Source organism: Jaculus jaculus, chromosome 18 (assembly GCF_020740685.1).
Source record: "Jaculus jaculus isolate mJacJac1 chromosome 18, mJacJac1.mat.Y.cur, whole genome shotgun sequence".
NCBI classification, from domain to species: domain Eukaryota; kingdom Metazoa; phylum Chordata; class Mammalia; order Rodentia; family Dipodidae; genus Jaculus; species Jaculus jaculus.
Window position 1 is genome coordinate 36,575,241 of NC_059119.1, and position 19,892 is coordinate 36,595,132.

At 51.8% G+C, this 19,892-nt stretch overlaps 1 protein-coding gene across 4 annotated transcripts in view; it reads right to left on the minus strand.

The window, feature by feature from the left end:
• Iqsec3 (IQ motif and Sec7 domain ArfGEF 3) overlaps window positions 1–19,892 on the minus strand; it is a 108,653-nt gene that overhangs the window by 49,860 nt on the left and 38,901 nt on the right. For 3 of the 4 annotated variants that reach the window (XM_012951361.2, XR_006634131.1, XR_006634130.1), the window contains one exon: window positions 8,563–8,833. The exons of the other annotated variant lie outside the window; for it this stretch is intronic. In XM_012951361.2, the coding sequence (XP_012806815.2) occupies window positions 8,563–8,833 (271 nt within the window). The remainder of the gene's footprint in view (window positions 1–8,562; window positions 8,834–19,892) is intronic. 4 annotated transcript variants of the gene reach the window in all.

Sequence of the window (19,892 nt, forward strand, 5' to 3'; positions counted from 1 at the left end):
CCTCAGAGAACCTTTACAGAGGGAACTCTCCCCTCAGACTGACACCTTTCATGCACGGACAAGTTTCTTAACATCTCTAGCTTTCAGCTTTCTCCCTTGTTAAATGAGGCTGATGCTGCTGACTCTGAGGTGTGTGAGGCTTAGATGAGCACCCAGTGCCCTTAGTAAGTGGTGTCTGAGGATGACAGTGATGTTCATGCGCGTGACTCTCAACTCCAGCCACACCTGTGTTCCTTGATCAACATTTCCAATAGCTAGTTGGATGTCTTGAGCACCCAATGCCCTTAGTGAGTGGTGTCTGAGGATGACAATGATGGTCATGAGCAGGACTTGCAACTCTCCAGCCACACCCATGTTCATTGATCAACATTTCCAATAGCTATTTGGATGTCTTTCCTTGCTCGAGAAAAGCCTCACCTTGCCCAAACCAGCTCTCCATTCCTTATTTGCCTTAGGAATACCATCCAGTCCATGGGTGTTCTGTCCTCTGCATGGTCAGCTTGTCACCCTCACTCCAGGGCTAGGACCTTCAGTGGGTATCTCTGACCTTCCTAGCAGAATGTCACCACAAGGTGGTCATAATGTCATCACTCCTTTTGCTAGAACGCTCTAGCAGACCCTCTTGCTTCTGTCCCTTGCTCTGCCCAGCTGACAAAATAGGAACCTAGAAAAGCAGGCCTTCCTTGGCTTTAGAAACAATGCTCACAATGAGTAGAAATACTCCTTCCTGGCTTTCCAGCCACAAAGATTTGGCCAGGCTATCTCCTGTCCCCTCTGCGCCATCTCGGTGGCAGCCCACCTGACAGCGAGCTGTGCCCACGCGCTAGACTTTCACTGGGCCACTGCTCCATCTCTGCCCTCACCCTCCTCTCACACATCCGTAGATTCCCTTGTCCCCAAGACCTGCTTCACCGCTTCAATGAGCCACACCAACCACCCAGCCAGAGGGTCTTCTAGTCTTGGCCCTAGCAGGGAATGTTGTTTAAACTTCTCTTTAGGCTGAACAGGTGGCTCAGTGGTTAAGGTGCTTGCCTGTAGAGCCTAAAGACCCGAGTTCCATTCCCTAGTACCCACATACAGCCAGGTGCACAAAGTGGCCCATGCGTCTGGAGTCCATTTGCAGAGGCCGGAGGCCCTGGTGCACCCTCCCCATCCCCTCTCTCTGCTTGCAAATAAATAAACTTAAACTCCTCCTTGACACTCAGGGTTTTGTTTTTTTTCATGGATCTTCAGGGTTTCCTTCCCACCCCTTCTCATCTACACTTCCCCTCCCCCAGATCCACGGTCCAGGCACCCAGCGTGCCTCACTCATCCTGGGTCCCCATGCAGCGCTGAGCGCACAGCCTGGCACAGAGCAGTTCTCTGCTCACGGAAATTCAGTCACTGTTGCTATTTTTGGTGGATGTGGCTGTATGATGGTGTGTGTAGACACGTTCATGCGTGTCAGTGTGGGTGCGTGCATGCCGCAGCGAGGGCGTGGAGGTCTGAGGATGACTCCAGTGTTGGCCCTTGCCTTGCACTTAGGGTCTCTACAGTGTCCTGTTGCCTTGGCTAGGCTAGCTGGCGCATGTGAGTTTCCATTCCGGCTTCCCTTTCATCATGATTGCATGTGCCTGCCATTGTCCAGCGTTTGCTTTTTATTTTGTGGGTTGTGGGGGATGGGGACTCAGGAACTCAGGTTTGCACAGCGAGCATGTTATCCACTCAACCATCTCCCCAGCCCCAGAATTCAGTTGCTAATTCGTCACTCTGCACTCCAATTATTTCACATGGCTGTTCCCCACTGGTTGAAGCCATCCTTTGCAGCCATGGCCCCCCTCCCCAGGCTCAGCAGTGGCCCAGGGCAGCGCCCAAACCAGGCCCTTCCAGCCAAACAGGGTCATTCACGAGCTGAAAGGTGATGCGGGGCCCAGACAGCCCAAGAAGGCAGGGGCCTCTGGCCAAAGAGCAGCTCTTCACACTTCTTTCTAAGCTGCATGAATCATGGGTGATTGTGACCCTGTCTGCTCCCAAGGGTGTGATTTTTCAGCTCTGCCAGGAGCCGCAGTGAGCAGCTCTGTTTTTCAGAACGGAACACACCCCCTCTTTCACAGCTGGGCCAAAGGAGGGTGCCCAGAGATGGCTGGTGGCAGGCTCAGGTGGGCGGGGGGGCACAGTGCTGAGGAATCTGGGTGAGTGGAGGGGCTTCCAATGTGAGCAGCTCTCGCTTGTGACCCAAGGTTTCTCAGCGGAGAGATTTAAGCCAGTCATGTTATGAGCAAGGCCCAGCGGGTTGAAGAGCAGAGTCTGGGGAAGGCGGTGGCAATGGGAAGTGTGTTTGTGGGGGGGGGGAGTTTCAAGGAGGCTCATAGGAGAGGGGGGCCCAAACTGAGCAGGACTGGGACCTCTCTGAGGGCTGGGGGCTTGGGTTTCCTCTGTGTGCCCACCTCCTAGCGTACGGGGCATGTGGAGGCATTGGAGGCTGCCCTTGATGGCCTTTGCTGACCACAGCTGGGAGGCACACTATATGGCTAAGAGAACCCCCTTAGGCAGAACTGCTCCCTAACTTGCTTTGACTGTGCATGTAGAGCGGTGCCTATGGCATACTTCCACGTGATGGGCAGATGTAGGAGGAGCCAGATGAAACTCCTGGAGTGAGTTCCTTCCTGGGGTGGGTCTTGTTCTTCCCTTCCCCAGTATGAGGACCTTAGCGGAGGCAGTGCATGCTTTGCAATGCATCGGACATGTAGCTGGTGCTCACTTAGCATTAGCAGAGGCCTCTGACAGGGCTTTGCCCACCTTGGTAGGTGGGCTCCATGGGGACCAGAACTGTGTGCTTTGTTTGTGCTGTGGCATCCCTGGGACTGGTGGCCGAGAGCAGGACTGTGACGCTGCTCTGACCGCAGGTGGTGGAGTAGAGGCCACCTGTGCTGTGTCCTGCGGTCAGCCTGTCTTCTACAGCCTAATCCCTTAGTGGCTTGCTCATCCCTGTTAGGAATCTCCCCTTTGGAGTGGGAAAGAGAAACCACAAGTACAGCTCTCTAGTTCATGAATGAGGAAACTCAGGCTAGAACAGAGAAAAATTACTTGGAAATATATCCAAGTACTTCTCCTTGGCAAGATGCCTCACCCAGGGTGAGACTGGACTCTGAGGCTTGGAGTCTGGGCGATGTGCTGGGCAGGGGGACATTTCTGTCAGGGACCTTGGCTTGATAGCAGCTCCATGACTCTGTGGACTGGCCAGCTCAGAGGACTCTGCAATTTGAATGGACAGCCAGGACAGCCACTTAGCAGCTGTGGTAGAGTGCAGGCTACAAACTCCCTGGAGAGCTGGAATAGATTAGAAAAGCACACTGGGCCCTTTATATTCGTGCCATAGCCACTTTCTAAAGAGTTTCCCAAATGAACCTGTGCACTGCCACCCTGTCTCCTAGACCATAGCCCTAAGGATTACTGCAAAAAGATGTGAGTGAGCCCAGCGCAGAGGGAACAAAGGGCGAGGGGCTGTGTGAGAAGCTCTCGGTGAGTAGGGCTCTGCGGGGAGCTGGGAACCAGGGCAGTTCTCATTCCCTTGTTCATCTGCCTTTTCTCCCGGCAAGCGTTCCTGGACTGCAGGGATGGTGCTGGGCGCAGGAGGACAACGATGTGCAACATCATCAGGGCGGCGGCCAGCTCACCACTCTGGGGGTCACTGGCTGCTCTTCATGTGGGAATGTTCCAGGCACAATCTGCTCAGCTCTGCCACCGCCCAGAAACAACATGGTCCTTGCAATTATGAGTGGGACAGGGACCGGATAACATGGTGTAAGCCATGGCACTTTCTAGCCTGGAGTTTCCTTAGAACACTGAGAGGAGAAGCCGAGATGAGTTAGGTGTCCAGCAGAGGAAACAACATGCTTAGAGGCCCACAGGCAAGGCTGGCTAGGGAACTCAAGAACTATGAAGAAGAGCAGAGAGGCACTGATGTGGGCTGAGGTCTGTGCCAGGGGAGTTGGGCGAAGCCTTTGTATAGCACACAAAGGGAGCCATCAAAGGTTTCACCCCCGGAGCATCCACGTGGATCAGAAGTGCACTTTGCCGAGATGACTCAGCTGCAGTGTGGAAACGGGAGAGGCTGGAGAGGCCCAGCTGAGAGGCAGAATCTGCGGAGGTGACCGCAGGGGTGCAGGCAAAGGTGGGGCCTGGCCTCGGGTGGGGTGATCAGGGAGGCAAGAGACGGTGGGATTTGCAAAAAAGTAGAGAGGTAGCCTATGTGGAGGCTGAGGAGGGAATAGATGTGGTGACAGCGAGAAGCAAGGAAACTGGCTCAGAAGTGAGACCCAGGAGGGGAAAACTCCAGGGGAGGGAGAATCCTGGTTGCTAGAGACCCTTTCAAGCCCAAAGACTACCAGATTCTAAATGACTATTGGTATCACAGGGCCAGAATACTAACTCCCCTATTTCAAAGAGCCTTACAAATGATCAAGACCTGGTCCAGGCTTCACACCAAATCCTTCTCTCCCTCCCTGATGTCACAAGTCCTTCTTGCCTCATTTTGCTCTCTTCATTTTCTTTCCTAATTAAAAAAATTCTATTCTTTGATATTTTCATATGTAAGTCAATTCTTTTTGAGGTAGAGCCTTGCTGTAGCCCAGGCTGGCTTGGAATTCACCACGTAGTCTCAGGGTGGCCTTGAACTCACGGCGATCCTCCTACCTCTCCCTCTCGAGTGCTGGGATTAAAGGCGTGCATCTCCATGCCTGGCTATAAATCAATTTTTTAAGTTAGCATACAAAGTGATAGGTTTTGTTATAGCATTTTCATTCTTCTTTCTCTTTTTCAGTAAGCAGGATTTTATTGATTCTAAGGAATCCCTCCTTGTATTTCAATGTTTCTTTCATTTTTCACTATTTTTTTTTTTTTTTGCACTGTTAGGGATCAAAACCAGCGCTCACACATGCTAAGCAAGTCCTGTGCCACTGAACATCTTCTATGCCAAACCTTGTACTGGATCCAGGAGATATGATGACTAAGCCACCAAGAGGAGGCATTCCTCTTCTCTGTTTGTTTCAACTATCATAATTATTAAAAACAAGAGCCACCCAGTGAACTCTTGCTGCAGCTGAGGTGCTCTGCTGGGTGCTATGAGAAGGGTGCAGGTTGAGCACAGGAGGGTCCCCATCCCAGAGGACCAGATGGGCTTGTGAGGCCCCCAGGTCACACTGATGTGCTGCTGAGGAATCATACAGTTCCCAGCCAGGGCCTGCCGGACTTCCAGCAGCGTTAGCGGTTACGCTGAAACCTTCCCCTCCTGCAATGTCCACGACCATCTGTCTATGTTCACATTCCACTGTCTTTGCGTGGCATGGTAGAAAATGCATTGCTTTCCACTTGGCAGCACCTCTGTACTTCACATGTGTTCCAGTCCTCCGTTCTTCCATGTGACTCCCATGCTTCAGGACCTTGGGACTCTCAGGTTTCCTACTCAGTGATAGCAAAAATGCCCGGGAAGTGCCACAGCCAGGCTTCGGCTGGCTGCCCACTGGCCCTCGGGCTTCGCTCTCTCTGCTCCGAGGGCCGCTGAGTGCCGAGAGCGCCGCGCCGGGAGGGCGGTGTGCAGCCCTGGGCTTCTCAAGGTCGGGAGCAGGAGAGAACCTTTTCTTTCTTCTGACATTGCTATTTGCAGCATCTTTCTGTGCTGATGGCATTACTACCCCCCAAATTTTGAGTGCTGTCTGTGATCTTCATATCCACGAAGGGACATGTTAATGCTGGTTCTTTTACAAGCTGTTACTCATGTCACGCTGTGGTGGAACAACCTCTGTGGTGACACAGAGTGACTGTTTCTTATGTAGATGATGCATTTTCGGAGGGTCTGAGTACTCAGAGTGCAACAGTAAGCTCTTTTTAAATTTTTTTTTTGGTTTTTCAAGGTAGGGTCTTACTCTAACCCAGGCTGACCTGGAATTCACTATGGAGTCTCAGGCTGGCCTCAAACTCACGGAGATTCTCCTACCTCTGCCTCCCGAGTGCTGGGATTAAAGGTGTGTGCCACCATGCCCGGCAGTAAGTTCTTTTAATGAACATCCATTTTAATTTATAGATAGAATGCCACAGCCTTAAAAGCCTTCTGTATAAATACTGCACTGTGTTGCCCAGACACTACTTGCATTCACATTTTTAATGAGCAGGATCTGGGCTTTTAAAATTCTATTCTTATTCTTTGAGGCATGTTGAGTACTTCCCAGATGGGTTGGATGGTTTTGTAAGTGAAGGGACATTTAAACTGGCTATTGTAGCTTGATATCACTAATGGTCACTGTGAACCGTTACAAAGAACATGGCCACTTGCTTGTGCCTAGAAGGAGGGATTAGAACTAGAATGTGTGATTAAGTGAGGACTGCATAGGTGGCCGACTGAGCTGCAGCTTCATGGGTTTGTGTCTTTGTATTGCTCTCAGCATTTTATAAAAGGCAACTAAAAGCTACTACCGACATTTTACTGTGCATAACCTCGGCGTGTGAAAATTTAACAGCTACCAAACTTTGTAAATGTATACATTTTTTATTTAGGTGGATGCACTTTCGTCTGTTTATTGCTCTTCTCAGCTTTATTCAATAAGCTTGGATTTTGAGGGTTATGTTGGCAATTTTAACTTTGTGCATCCTGATGAAAGGAGCAGACATTTTTGGAATGGAGTGGTAAAATTCCCCTGAGGCCCATAGACCATGTGCTGAAAAGAAGTCAACTGAGAGATCACAGTTAAGTCTGTGGATTGAACTAGAAATATACTTTTTAAACACTCCCTGCCCCCTCCAATACTAGCTCCTTTGGCTTTATGTGTAGAGAGATGGCTCAGTGGCTAAAGGTCCTTGCTTGCAAAGCCTGACAGTCAGGGCTTGATTCCCCAGTACCTACGTAAAACCAGCTGCACAAAGTGGCACATGTATCTGGAATTTGTCTGCAGTGTCAAGACGCCCTGGCATGCCTATTCTCTCTCTTTTTCTTATAAATAAATAAATTTTTTTTTTAAAAAAAGAAAGTTTGGAACATGTAACTGGTATTTTTATTTAGTCCCTTATCACAAAGGTGAACTGGACAGAACCCAAAGACAGCACCCCACTAAAGTCCCCTGGAGTTGGACTAGACAGAATGATCTATGTATTTTGATCTTGTTTTTGTTTTGCAAATTCTGCTTGAAAACCGTCCCCTGACTATATTGTCATCTAATGCACATGTTTCCATCTAATCTAATCTGATCTAATCCACAGGGTCCTGTCTTGTCATCTAGGTAAGGCAGATTTGGTCAATATATTTTGCTGAAAGACAGGGGCACTGCCCATTACTGGCCCCTGATCAAAATGATGGCTTGGTACCCCTGCCCAAAATAGCAATAAAGTTAGCTTGGCTTTACTCAGTCCTACTGGCTTCCTGAGATTCACCTTTTCCACCAGGCTAAAGAATTATTTTGTAGAGCCTACACGTCATAGAGCCTAACAGAGATCGAAGGCCAAATTCCCAGATATGCTGATAGGAAATCAGCGCCCAGCATGCTTCACAGGCACTGCTGAAGTCACGGGTCAGAGCAGGAATGAGGATTAGAGCCCATGCCTATGTTTCCGCTATCAAAGGTGTTCCTTAATAGTATCACATAGTTACACCTTGCTCTAAACACGTGTTTGTTCACCAATGGGCTCTAGACACCCTCAGTGTTAGAAATCCTCAGCCTACGCTAGGCATGGTGGCGCACGCCTTTAATACCAGCACTTGGGAGGCAGAGGTAGGAGGATCGCCATGAGTTCAAGGCCACCCTGAAACTATATAGTGAATTCCAGGTCAGCCTGGGCTAGAGTGAGACTCTGCCTTGAAAAAAGAAAGAAAGAAGGAAGGAAGGAAGGAAGGAAGGAAGGAAGGAAGGAAGGAAGGAAGGAAGGAAGGGGAAGGGGAAGGGAAGGGAAGGGAAGGGAAGGGAAGGGAAGGGAAGGGAAGGGAAGGGAAGGGAAGGGAAGGGAAGGGAAGAGAAGAGAAGAGAAGAGAAGAGAAGAGAAGAGAAGAGAAGAGAAGAGAAGAGAAGAGAAGAGAAGAGAAGAGAAGAGAAGAAAAGAAGAGAAAAGAAAGGAAGAAAGAACTCCTTAGGCTATGTGTAAACAGCTGCTGTCTTTGCCCTCATTTCCCGTCTATGTTCCTTGAATGCATTTGGGCTTACTCTTGGATGGGCACAGAAGTGGGGCTCTCTAATCTACAGAAAGTGGAGGTGGAGACTCTTACAAAGAATGATAGCTACTTGCCTAGGGACCCACGGGATAGTTTAGGCTTCCTGCACCTTGTGTTGGGGTAGAGGCCCTGAGCACACTGTCTATGGTCCTTACAAGAGAGGGCATGGGCCCTGCCAAGTAAAGGACCTCGCTGGGGCTGCAGTGTGGCTTGTGGCTCCTTTCTTGAGCTCTAGGAAAGGACATTCGTATAGCTCAGTTGGGGAGAACCATGGCAAGAGAGGTGCACCTGCCGGTGGGGCAAGTGCTGGGAACCCTGGCACCCTGGACAGCCCCCAAAAGGCAGGGGCCCTCACCACCCTCCCCGCCCCCCCGGGAGGCCCTGGGTACCTGTTTATTCTTTAGGTCAAGGGAGAGTTCGTATTCAGAGGCGGCAGGGGTGTGGGAGCAGAGCGCCGTCGCCAGGGCAGGCTGCTGCTGGCTGGGGGAGGCTGTGTGGAGGGGGCCAGCCTGCGGGGAGCCCCCCGCCCCTGGCCGCTCCTCCTCCTGCTGCAGCTCCTGGGCTTGAGCCTTCAGGGCATGGGCACTGGGTCTGCCGGCCGCTACCGCTGCCACCACGGAGTCCTCCATGCCCCCACCAGCCTGGGCGCAGGAGCCATCACTGTGAACAGAAGGCAACGGTGCTCGGTGCTCGGTTGTGGGAAAGGGGGACACTGTGAGCAGCCTGACCTGTCTGGTGACAGACCTTCCAGTGAGGGGGCTGGCAGTGTGTCTCCTGCAGTCCGCGTTAGGGAGGGTTCTGCTGGCCAGAAAGAATGTCTTGCAGGGGTGATCCTGGGCTTGGGATCATGGTCAGCATGGAGTGGTGGCCATGACTGGACTCACATCTGGGATCTGCCTCTTAGCAGCTGGGCCACCTTATCGGGTTACTTCTTGGTCCCTGTTCTCCATCTAGAGATGGGCAGGCTACCAGTGCTGGTCTCAAAGGGCTGCTGGAAAGGCTTCGTTGCAGATCTTAAAACTGACCGGCTCATGGCCACTACATAAATGATCAGTGATCTGCTCCACGGCGATTGTCTTAGAAATAAGGGAGGAAGTTGACTCACACGGGGCCATCTTCAAGTAACCCAAATGAGTCTGCATGAGGGGCTTGCAGGCTTAGCCGTCATCAACCCCTCCCATCCTTCATTTGGGGAGCTGGGCCTGTGAGGTGGAGAGAGCTTGCCGTTCTAGCTTTGGGGGGGGGAGGGCTCTGTTTTACACTGGCCTCTCTCTTGTCTCCCAGCAGGCTGAGCCATGGCTACCCCTTGCTGCTCTCCTAAGAGCACAGGAGTCAGTGACTCGGGCCGCTTTCCTCTTGCTGGCCTCTAAGCTGCCTGCCCCAGCGCCCAGGGCCAAGCCCTGCTTTCAGGAAGCTTCTCAGACGCTAAGGGGACGGGGGGACACGTGGCACGGAGACTGCAGATTTCGCTGCTCCATGCACAGGAACACCAGGTGCTGTCTTCCTGGAGTCACTGTCCACTGCACAGCACACAGCAGTGGCATCCGGGTTCTGCTCACGCACCACCTCTGTGTGTAGCACTGACTATACTGCTTTGCCTCTTGGCCTCCATGTCCTCAAAGCAGGAGTGTTTGTTCTAACTTTACGGGGCTATCGTGAGGAACACAGGAGTCTGTGGGTATAACGTGTTCAGTGTGGAATAAATAAGCTCATCTTCCCCATGCTGTCCATTCCTAAGGCCTAGAGCCTGGATTCTGTTTGGTTCTCGTTTACTCACTGAGGTCTGGGCAGAGTATGAGCACTCTACCAACCAACACTGATGAGTGACATGGAGAGAACCAAGAGCCTGGGGTGGCCTCTGTAGTGGACATGGACAGAAGGCCAGGGCTGGAAGGGCACTTACAGTTGTCCAGTGCAGCCTTCTAACCTCTTCTTTTTTCTAATGTATGTATATTTTTGAGAGGCAGATAGAGAGAAAGAATGGGTGCGCCAGGGCCTCCAGCCACTTCTGCAGATGTATGCGCCACTTTGTGCATCTGGCTTTACCTGGGTCCTGGGGAATCAAACCTGGGTGCTTGGGCTTAACAGGCAAATGTCTTAACTGCTAAACCATCTCTCTAGCCCGTAATCTCTTCTTTTATAGGGAAGGAGACAGAGCTGGGTAACCTGAAGGTATTCCAAACCATGCCTCTTGCTCTACCAGACCTTGGATGCAGAGGTGTTCTGAAGGTGGGCGAAGCTTGGCCCCATCTCCACCTGTCCTCCAGCTCTCTCTGTACCTCACAGAGGAAGGAGAGTGCATGGGCCCATCTCAACCTCAGGGAGCCTCATTCTGCTGCCCTGGTCTTTGCTCCGCCCCTTCCTGTGTGGCACCAGATACGTTGTGTGGTTGGTTGCAGTACCAAAAGTGTTTGGCCTGTCTTCTCATTAGCATCAACAGAGTTCTCTTTCAGATCTGACTATGACGCCTCTTGCTTTAGCATGCATCCGTTCTTGGCCCAGAGTGCGTGGAAATGGCCCTTTCTCATTGTGAGCGCACCTGGCAGCTAGGATCTCTCTCCTTCTCCTCCCCAGCCTTGGCCCTAACATCCAGGGCTACTTTACCACAATGTTTCAAGACTTTTGCTTAAAGTAGTGACACATACACACACACTCATGTGCCATGCTTCTGCCTGGCTTAGTGGCTCCAGAAAACCTGAGTCCTCTCAGTAGGGCGCTTGCTCATCTCTGAGGAACTTTTTAGTTTGGCCATCTAAGAGCTCGCATTCCAGCAGAGAGGTCCGGACACCAAGGGCCCAGTGCTACGGTCCTGGCTCTCTAGCTGGTGGAATCCATTCACTCTTTGCCCATCTAGTGACAGGCCCCAAGAGACCCTCCAGGCAGATGGTGGGAGAGCTGGGAAGGGACCTTGTTCTTGGCCTTCTTTACCTGAACTCTCCTACATGCAGTGACAGGAAGTGGCCAGGAGATCCCTGCTTTCACCAACTCGGTCAGGACTACATGATGGAGGGCAACTGTTGAGATCCGAGTGTGAAATGTTCCTCATAGGGTCACGTGTCTGAATACTTACTCCCTGCTCACGGTGGTGTTTGGGAAAGCTGAGGAGCCTTTTGGAGATAGTGCCTTGATGGGGGGATTAGGGCGCTGGGGGGGCAGCCTGTGGTTTTATAGCCCGGTTCCACTTCCTCTTATCCCTCTGCTTCCTGACTGTGCTTACAAAGTAGCCAGTGCCCCTAGTCCTGATGCCATGCCTTCCTCAAGCGATGTGCCCCCTGAACTCTGATCCAAGTAAACCCGCCCTGTCTCAGGCTGCTTTTTGTCAGATGTTTGGTCACGGTCATGAGAAAGGTAACGAGCGCAGTGGTGAGCGTGGTTTTGGCGTCAGGAAGCCTGTGTTAGCAGCCTGCTCTGCTCTTTAATGCCTGACCTCAGGCCAGCTTCCCACTCTCTTCGTGCCTTTCGGCTTGTCTGCAGAGTGTGTGTTTTAAGGGCACCTTGTAAGGTTACCGTGAAGAAAGGATAAGGCATGCCGAGCCCCTCGGTCAGCACCCGGCCCTCAGCGGGTCCTTAAGAGATAGCGGGAGTGGAGGGCGTGGATTTCCTACAGTTTCTGCCCCACAGAGTGGAGAATTCTGAACTAGAAGGGGTTCTCCCCATTTGGCCTCTGTTGGCCTTCACTAAACTGAGCCATAAAGCTATTTTCCTTCATTCATGGCCTTTATAGATGGACTGGCTACCTTGACGTTTCTCTCCACCATCCCACACATGGTGAGAGAGGCCTTGTCTTGGCTCTGGCCATCTGGCCTTGGTGTTCTCTCTTCCTGCACACAGGACCCATTACAATATGTCCTTCCCTAGGTGGGCACTGCCCAGAGTCGGTTTTGTGGATCTGGGCTTGTGGCACTTTGTCAGGGGCTTGGGAGGCCGGAGGGCCCAGAGCCTCTCTGGAGGTTATCAACGCAATGTGCGCATCTCTTATCCTCTGGGCCCCCTGTGCAGGCAGACGTCCAACGAAAGGCTGGGCTCTTCATGCTAGGCTAGGGCACGTGGGAGGACCCCTGACTTCAACCTAAAAGCTGTCGTTTTCAGTGCCCAGCCCATAGTACTTGCTCCCAGAGCACCACACTTTCCACAACACAGGCTGAGTCTACACAGCTCCCTGAAGACAAGCTGCTGGCACCCCAGTGGGTCAGGTTCCAGGCAGCCTGGCAGTGGGGCACTGGGTGGAAGTCACTCCTGCTGTCCATGACCAGGAAAACCTCCTTGAAGTCCCTCCCTTAAGTTGATGAAGGGCATTTTAGCTCCTTCGGGCTGAGCAGCGACACCCTTGTCCGGAGGAGCAGGGTCACTGCCGGCTTGCGAGTTCACCAGCTTGTTCCCTGGGCACCCATTTGGAAAAGCAGAAAGTAGAATGCAGGTAGCTTCAAAAGGAAGGGCTCAAGCCAGGCGTGGTGGCACACGCCTTTAATCCCAGCACTCGGGAGGCAGAGGTAGGAGGATCACCGTGAGTTCCAGGCCACCCTGAGGCTACATAGTGAATTCCAGGTCAGCCTGAGCTAGAGTGAGCCCCTACCTCAAAACAGGGGGGTGCTCTCAGGAAAGTTTCATTGTATCCGTGCAACACTAGGCTGACAACTATAAAGGGCCCAGAGTTCCACCAATGGAGAACAATCCATGCCCAACAACACAGGATTTGCATATGGGATTTACATATTGACAGGAAGCAAAAGCTTTTGAGAAGCTGGGTAATCATTGCTAAGGAGATCACATGTGCCCAAGAGCAGGTGCTGGGCTTGAACATCACATCTGAAGAGGGGCCCCCCAGGGAGAAGCCAGCCTGTGCTTGGAATGTCACTAAGCACCTGCTATGTATGCCTGACCCCGGCAAATGTAAGACTCCCCTGGAGCTAGCTCCTGTGATCGGTCCATCCTCTCTGCCATGGGAGCCAACTTTCTGAAATGCAGGCACTTTGCTGCCAACCCTCTGCTCAGAAGTACACAGGATTCCAGGACTGTCAGATCAAGTCCTCTTGCTCTCTCCCACTTTCGCCTTCCAGCTTCAGCCCCACATGGTTCCCAAATCTGCTGAGACTTCGCAGGCCACCATGCCTCTCAGGGAATGCTTTCTGCCCACAGTGCTTCTCCAGTCTGCGCCCCGGCCTTCCCACCCATGCCTTTGTCTGCCTCGTCAACTCTTTCGAGACTCATTTCCTGCTCCTGCCAACCATGGTCCTCACTCCTATGTGCTCTAGGAATTCTTGGTGCTTGCTTCTCTTTCAGCAATGACCTTCTTCATTCATAGTGTGTCTCTTTTTTTTTTTTTTCCACCAGATTCGCATGTGTACCATTTTCTTTTTGTTGCCAGTGCTTATTACAATGGGCTGGCTTATAAGATCTGTATGGTAAATATCAGTGGAGGGTAGGTGGGCAGATAGGATCACTTAATCTCTACTAGTTTTCCCAGGGCAAAGGCACTAGGGTTGGCTAGGAAATGTGCTACTCCATTGTCCCTCAGAGAAGGACTCTTGCCCAGCTGCTGAGAGTACTGTGACACTGTCTGCAGCCATCAGTCCCACCTGATCAACCAGGCATTATCTCAGGGGCAGAGAGATACCTGGCCCCAGTCACCCTCCCCAGGGTTGTCCACCTCCAATGATCAGTTACAGCTAGGCTATCAAGGCTCCTCACGACCCCAAATGGGCAGATTTGGGTAGGATCATTCTTCCCCAGTGCTTGCAGTAGGACTGGCCAAAGCTGTTGTTGAACTTTTGCACTTGGCCTTCACCTTGGCTGCGCTTTCCCTCTCCTTTCCATGGAGTTCACCTAAATTCATCCCAAGTAAAAAAGTCACTGACATCAGAGTCTGCTTCCAGGAGAACCACGCCTATTTGCTTCTTCCTTTTACTCAACAGCTGGGATGAGCTTGGTCTCTTGCTCCCAGAACTATAGGTCTTTCATGGTTCCAGATGCCTTTGCTAAAAGCTCTGGGCTCTCTCCTTCACACCTGTTAGGTCTTACCCTCACACTAGGTCCCACAGACCGATGAGTTCCCTGCTGTGGATCAGTGATCCCAAAAACCTGCCTATGCTGAGAGCTGCAGATGCTCTGGTCACGCAAAGCTTTGCACAGGCTATTGTCGTTGTCTTTAGCATGGATGGAATGCTTTTTCAAGGCAAGAGCCCCTGAGAGGAGTGAGGCCCCTGCATCTGCAACTTAATAGCCAGATACCTAGTGTTTTTGCACCTGTTTTCTCGTGTGCACAATGGGTCTGCAAATACTTCCTTTCTAGAAGAGTCAAAGCCGGAGTGACTTCAGAGATAACCCTTCTGTGGAGGAGCAGGCAAGAAGAGAGGGCACCCAGAGGTGTCCTTGAGTGTCTAGGGCCACGCAGCCCTTGCCAGGGAGCTGGCTCAGGGAGGAAGAGTCCCCTGTGGGTCCCTGGCAGGCACACTTTCAGGTGTCAGGGGCTTGGAAGGGGAGGGACAGGAACCCTGAAGCACAGTGAAGTGTGTGTGAGCACTCTTCCTGGGGAGGAGGGCCGCCTCTCCCCTGCCCTGCCGCAGGCTGGTTGGACCACCTGGTGGCTCTCCACACTGTGCTGGGAGAAGGGGGCGAGGCTGAGGCTGTGCCTGGAGGATCATTTGCTGTGGTGGCAGCACAAAGCCACCCCAAGGAGGGCCAAGTGAATGTTGTCCCCTTACCATTGCAGTGGGAAGGAGGGTGATTACTGGAGTCTTCCTGTGAGGGGTCTGAAGGCTGAGGGACTCCTACGACTGAGGCCCAAAGGGTCTGGCTGCTAGCACCTGATTACTCCCGACTTTGGCACTCATTCTCAGATCTCTTCTGAGACCAAGAATCAAAGTGTTTTCCAGATGAAGTAACGAAGGACCTTACATCTCCTCAACATTTTCTACCCTTTTGCTGAAGTACATCTCTTCTTCCATCCTCTGAATCAATAAAGCTCTTTTAAATGGCCAGATGAAGGAGTATGAGAAGCCAAGGGTCTTCCTGGGTCTCAGATGGCAGGGGGAAGGGCCGTGGTAAAGAGAGGACCCGTGTTAGGGACACACAGAACTAAGCTCACCCCCCTCTAAGCCGAGGAACAGGCAAGATGGGAGTGCCCTCTGCAGCTGCATTCCCTAGAAGCAACCGGGTGAGGTCCGTGGTGGCAGACCCTGCCTCCAGTTTGGACAAGATGCCTCGCTATCTGGGAGGAAGGATGGACTGGCCTCGTCTAGCAGTGGGGACCTGTGCACAGCCAGGGTCTGTGTTCCATCTCTGCTCTCGGGCTCCCAGACCGCTGGAGGCCCCAGCTCCCTGCCTCTATGAATTAGAGACCCAGCAGGTGCCACCCAAGTATTCCTTAGGGCATTTAATTCAAGCCACCCCTGGCTCGAGGCTCTCTTGCCACCGTCATCTACGCCAGGTTGAAGCCCTGAGTGGGCTCCCACTCTTCCGGGCACGAGCTGTGACGGCTTTTCTCCTGCAATCACCTCCAAGGCCTAGAGGAGGTGAGTCATCTTCTCTCCCTGTTGGCCCCCTGGAAGCTCTGGGTTGACCTCACAGCTCAGCCATGAGAAGGCTTGGCAGTCTGCTTTTGCTCTCCAGAGCTTCTGATCAAAGTGATCACAGCTGCCCGTGTGGACTACAGCCCTTCCCTTCCCCACAAGCCAGTCATGCTCCTGTGAATCATCAAGGTGTCCAAAGCTAGCCAGCCTAGGGGGCAAGCAACCAGCTTGCTACCAGGCCGCAACAATGCTCCAGGGCAAGTATCTCAACGCCTCCTTGGGACAGTTTCTTCCTCTCAAGTGCTCGAGTTGGCCCACGCTGCTTCACACTTGCTAGTTGCCACTGGAGCCCACAGGCATCATGGCATGGACGTGTCAGCAAAGTTCAGCTCCTGGAAGCCCCTCTCCGCTTCATACCACACAGCACGGTCTCACACATGCGTGTTTTGCGGGGTCTGGAAGACAGCTGGGGACGCATGGCACACCCCTTGTGTCCTCTCACCTGTCCTGCCGACTGACCTTTAGCAGGAGGCACCTCCCATTTCCTAAGGTTTTCATCTGTCCTAGCCTTACCTCAAGGTTCCAGAACCTCCACCCTGAACACAGCCTAAAATAACCCCACCAGTGGCTCAGGGAGCATTGAAGATTGTAGCCCATGCTCAATTTATAATAGCTGGGAAATGGAACCAGCCTAGATGTCCCTCAACAGATGAGTGGATAATGAAGATGTGGCACATTTATACAATGGAGTTCTACTCAGCGGTAAAGAAAAATGAAGCTATGAAATTTGCAGAAAAATGGGTGGACCTGGAAAGGATTATACTAAGTGAGGTAACCCAGGCCCAGAAAGCCAAGCAGACAGAAAGGGAAGAGAAAGGAAGGGAGGAGGGTACTTAATAGGTTGATATTGTATATATGTAAGTACAATGATTGAGACGGGGAGGTAATATGATGGAGAATGGAATTTCAAAGGGGAAAGTGGGGGGGGGAGGGAGGGAATTACCATGGAATATTTTTTTATAATCATGGAAAATGCTAGTAAAAATTTTAAAAAATTAAAAAAAAAAGAAATGAAAAAAAAAAAAAAAACAGACTGTAGCCCAACAAAGGGCACCTTCGATAACCTTAGCTTGGGAAGGCTGAGCCTTGCTGTGGCCCCTCCCAGGACCTGACACAGCATGCAACCTCTGAGCACAGCGGCCATCAGCGAGGAGGGGCAGGCAGGGAGGGGCAGGCATTGCTTTGGGCCCTCTCAGCTGTAGAGGCCCTTCATTCTGCCCTCCTCCTCTCCTGATCCGCCTGCCCATCTCACCTCTACTTCTCTGGCCTGAGCTAGTGCCAGTGAAGGAGAGCTGTTGACAGGCCAGCATCAACGTGGGCCATCACAGGAGATGGCCTTTGGACTCCCCTGGCATTAAACTGCTCTCTTCTCTCAGAGAAGCAAACCAGCAAGCAAGAAGACGCCTGATAAGATGCCCACCGCTCCATCTCATCCTGCCTGCTCTGTGCCAACATGTTCCTGGGCTAATTCCTACCCTGTCCCACATCATACCTAAGAAAAGCCTGTTGCTCAAATCCATTGGTATTCATCTGGGCTTGGATCTGAACTGCCCCCCCAATGGCCATGTGTTGAAGGCTCATGTCCAACCTGTGGTACTGCTGGGAAGTGACGAAACCTTCCTGAGGTAGAGCCTAGTGAGAGGAAGTTAGGCTGATTGGAATGTGCTCTTGAAGGGAGATAGTGGGGCACCAGCCCCCCATCCTTATGAACTGCCATGAAATGACATCTTCCTTCCTTCTGAGCTCAGGCCAGGCAGTGCTGTGCTTCTGCGGGCCCAGAGTGATCGAGCGGAGCGACCATGGACCCAAGCTCTGAAGCCATGAGCCAAAGTAAACCTTCCCTCCTTTGGGGTTGGTTTTCTAACACAGTGAGCGTGGACAAGGCTCCGGGTCATGAGTTCCCTGCCACAGGCCACTGCGCCCGTGCGGCCGTTCTCTGCTGGAGCTGGCCCATTTTCCCTAAATACTTTCCAATCATCTTGAAGATCTAGCTGTCTTTTCCTTTTTTTTTTTTTTTTTTTTTTTGGCAGTGCTAGGATGGGAACCAGGGTCTTGTACATGCTAAGCAAGTGAGTGCTGTACCATCAAGCTACTCCTGGAAAGGCCCTTAAGATATGCCAGACATCTTTCTACATGTCAGCGTGACTGATCCTCTTGACCATGCTGCGGGTGAGAGCTGTGGCTAGCCCTACCTCACAGGTTAGAGGGAGAAAATTTAAGTCACTTGGCCAAGGGTACAGAGTTTGTATGGGCAAGGTCTAGACTTGAACTTGAATTTGAATGACACTAGTGTGCACTCTTGCCTGTCCCCCATGACGGTGTTCTTGAAGTCCTTCTGAATGACTCTTGCAATCTCGGACACTCTTCCACCATCTCCCTGCCTCTTTTTTCCTCTGCGGCCCATCTCGGCCTCTGGAGGGGAAAGGGCATGCATGTTTTTAGTGACCCATGCGCAGGATGAGCTTGTTCTCTGGGATGAATTTTCACTATAAATTACTCAATTCATAGGACACATCAGTCTCATGAACTTGTTTCTGAGGAGACAGTATCCCTGAAATCTGAGGAGTCCAGGGTTGCCTAATTGACTCTCTAAACACTTCAAGGTTTGGCATAGACGTAAAGCATGATGGTCACACAGACAACTAGTAGTCTGTGTGGATACAGGCACCTGTTGTGTGACTGAGGTACACGTTCAAACAGGACGAAGCCGAGTGTAGAGGCACCACTCAGCCGCTACCCGCTTTGTCTGGCCTTTGGCCTTCACCTCTGTCAGTGTCTACCCTTGGGACCTTGAAAAGGTTTCCCATCTCCTCTGAGGGGCACTGAATTCTTTCCCAAAGTCAGAGATGAGAATCTTTGGGGTGTCATTCCAACAAGTGAGAGGATGGAGGAAATGTGGAGCCGGAGATGTGAGGGTACGGGCGGAGGCTTGGTCTCTTCACCCTCCTGCCCATTGGGCTGGCCTTTGGAATCAGAGTGAAAGAAAGTGTGTCTCAGTCCAGGACAAAGGCTGCGGTGAGGCAGTTCATCCTTTGCGTCATGTTGGAGAAACAGGCCTGCAGAGGGGGTGTGCCCTGCCTTAGTGTGCTAATGAAAAGTTCTGGGTTTCCGAGGACCCCAGTTCTACCTTGGTCGATACTTCTCCAACTTGGAAACTGAAGACAAGGCGCTTCTAGGCGTCCCTTGGCTCCTCTCCGTTCTGTGCTTCTTCATTTCTCTCCCTTCGATTTCCGAGGTAGGGTCTCGCTCTAACCCAGGCTGACCTGGAATTAACTCTGTAGTCTCAGGGTTGCCTTGAACTCACAGCCATCTCCTACCTCTGCCCCCCGAGTGCTGGGATTAAAGGCGTGCGCCACCACGCCCGGCTCTGATGTGTCCTCCTGACTCCCTGCTGGAGACAGCAGCGCAGCCGGGTCCTCCTTCACCCCCTCTGACAGTTGTCCTTTCCGTTTTGGATTAGCTCTTGCAGTGTACCCCCAGCTGACCTGGAACTCTTGATTCTCCTTGCTGAGCCTCCCAAGTGCTGGACTTGCAAAGGGTGTGCCGCTGATAGAAAGCAGGAGAAGGGAATGAGCTAGGGAGTTAGGGAGGCCCCTGAGAGTCAGCGGTTTGGCTCTGAGCCCTTGGCTGCAATTCACAACTTCTTGGAGCTGTTTTGCCTTTTGGCCTTGTCTTGGGAATGTAAAAGCTAGTGGATATTAGGGTTCAAACTGTGAAGTCAAGAACACTGGAGCTTAAAAATTAGAAGGTTTGCCACTGGGTGTGATATTGCCAGACTGACCAGAGGAGGCCGGTGAGAGGAAGGACAGGGTTCTGGGAAAGACAAGAAAGCTGATCTGCTTTCGCAGACTCCAGCTGGCTCCCATGGAGCCCCTTGAAAGACACTTTGTTTTCTGACTCTGTTCTGCCCCTCTTGCAAAGCTTGCAGGTATATACTGAAACACCCCTCTGTCACCCAAATGTAACCCGCTTCCTGATTTGGAAAGGAGACATGTGGAACGTGGACACCTTGTAGGGATGGTGATTGGACTAGAATTACAATTCTCCATATCTCAGTCTAGTCATTTTAAATATCAGCTTATTTCCCCAGCCAGGAAGCCTTATAATAGATAACAGTCATATGGTGGCCACCTGTTCAGGCCCCCCAACCT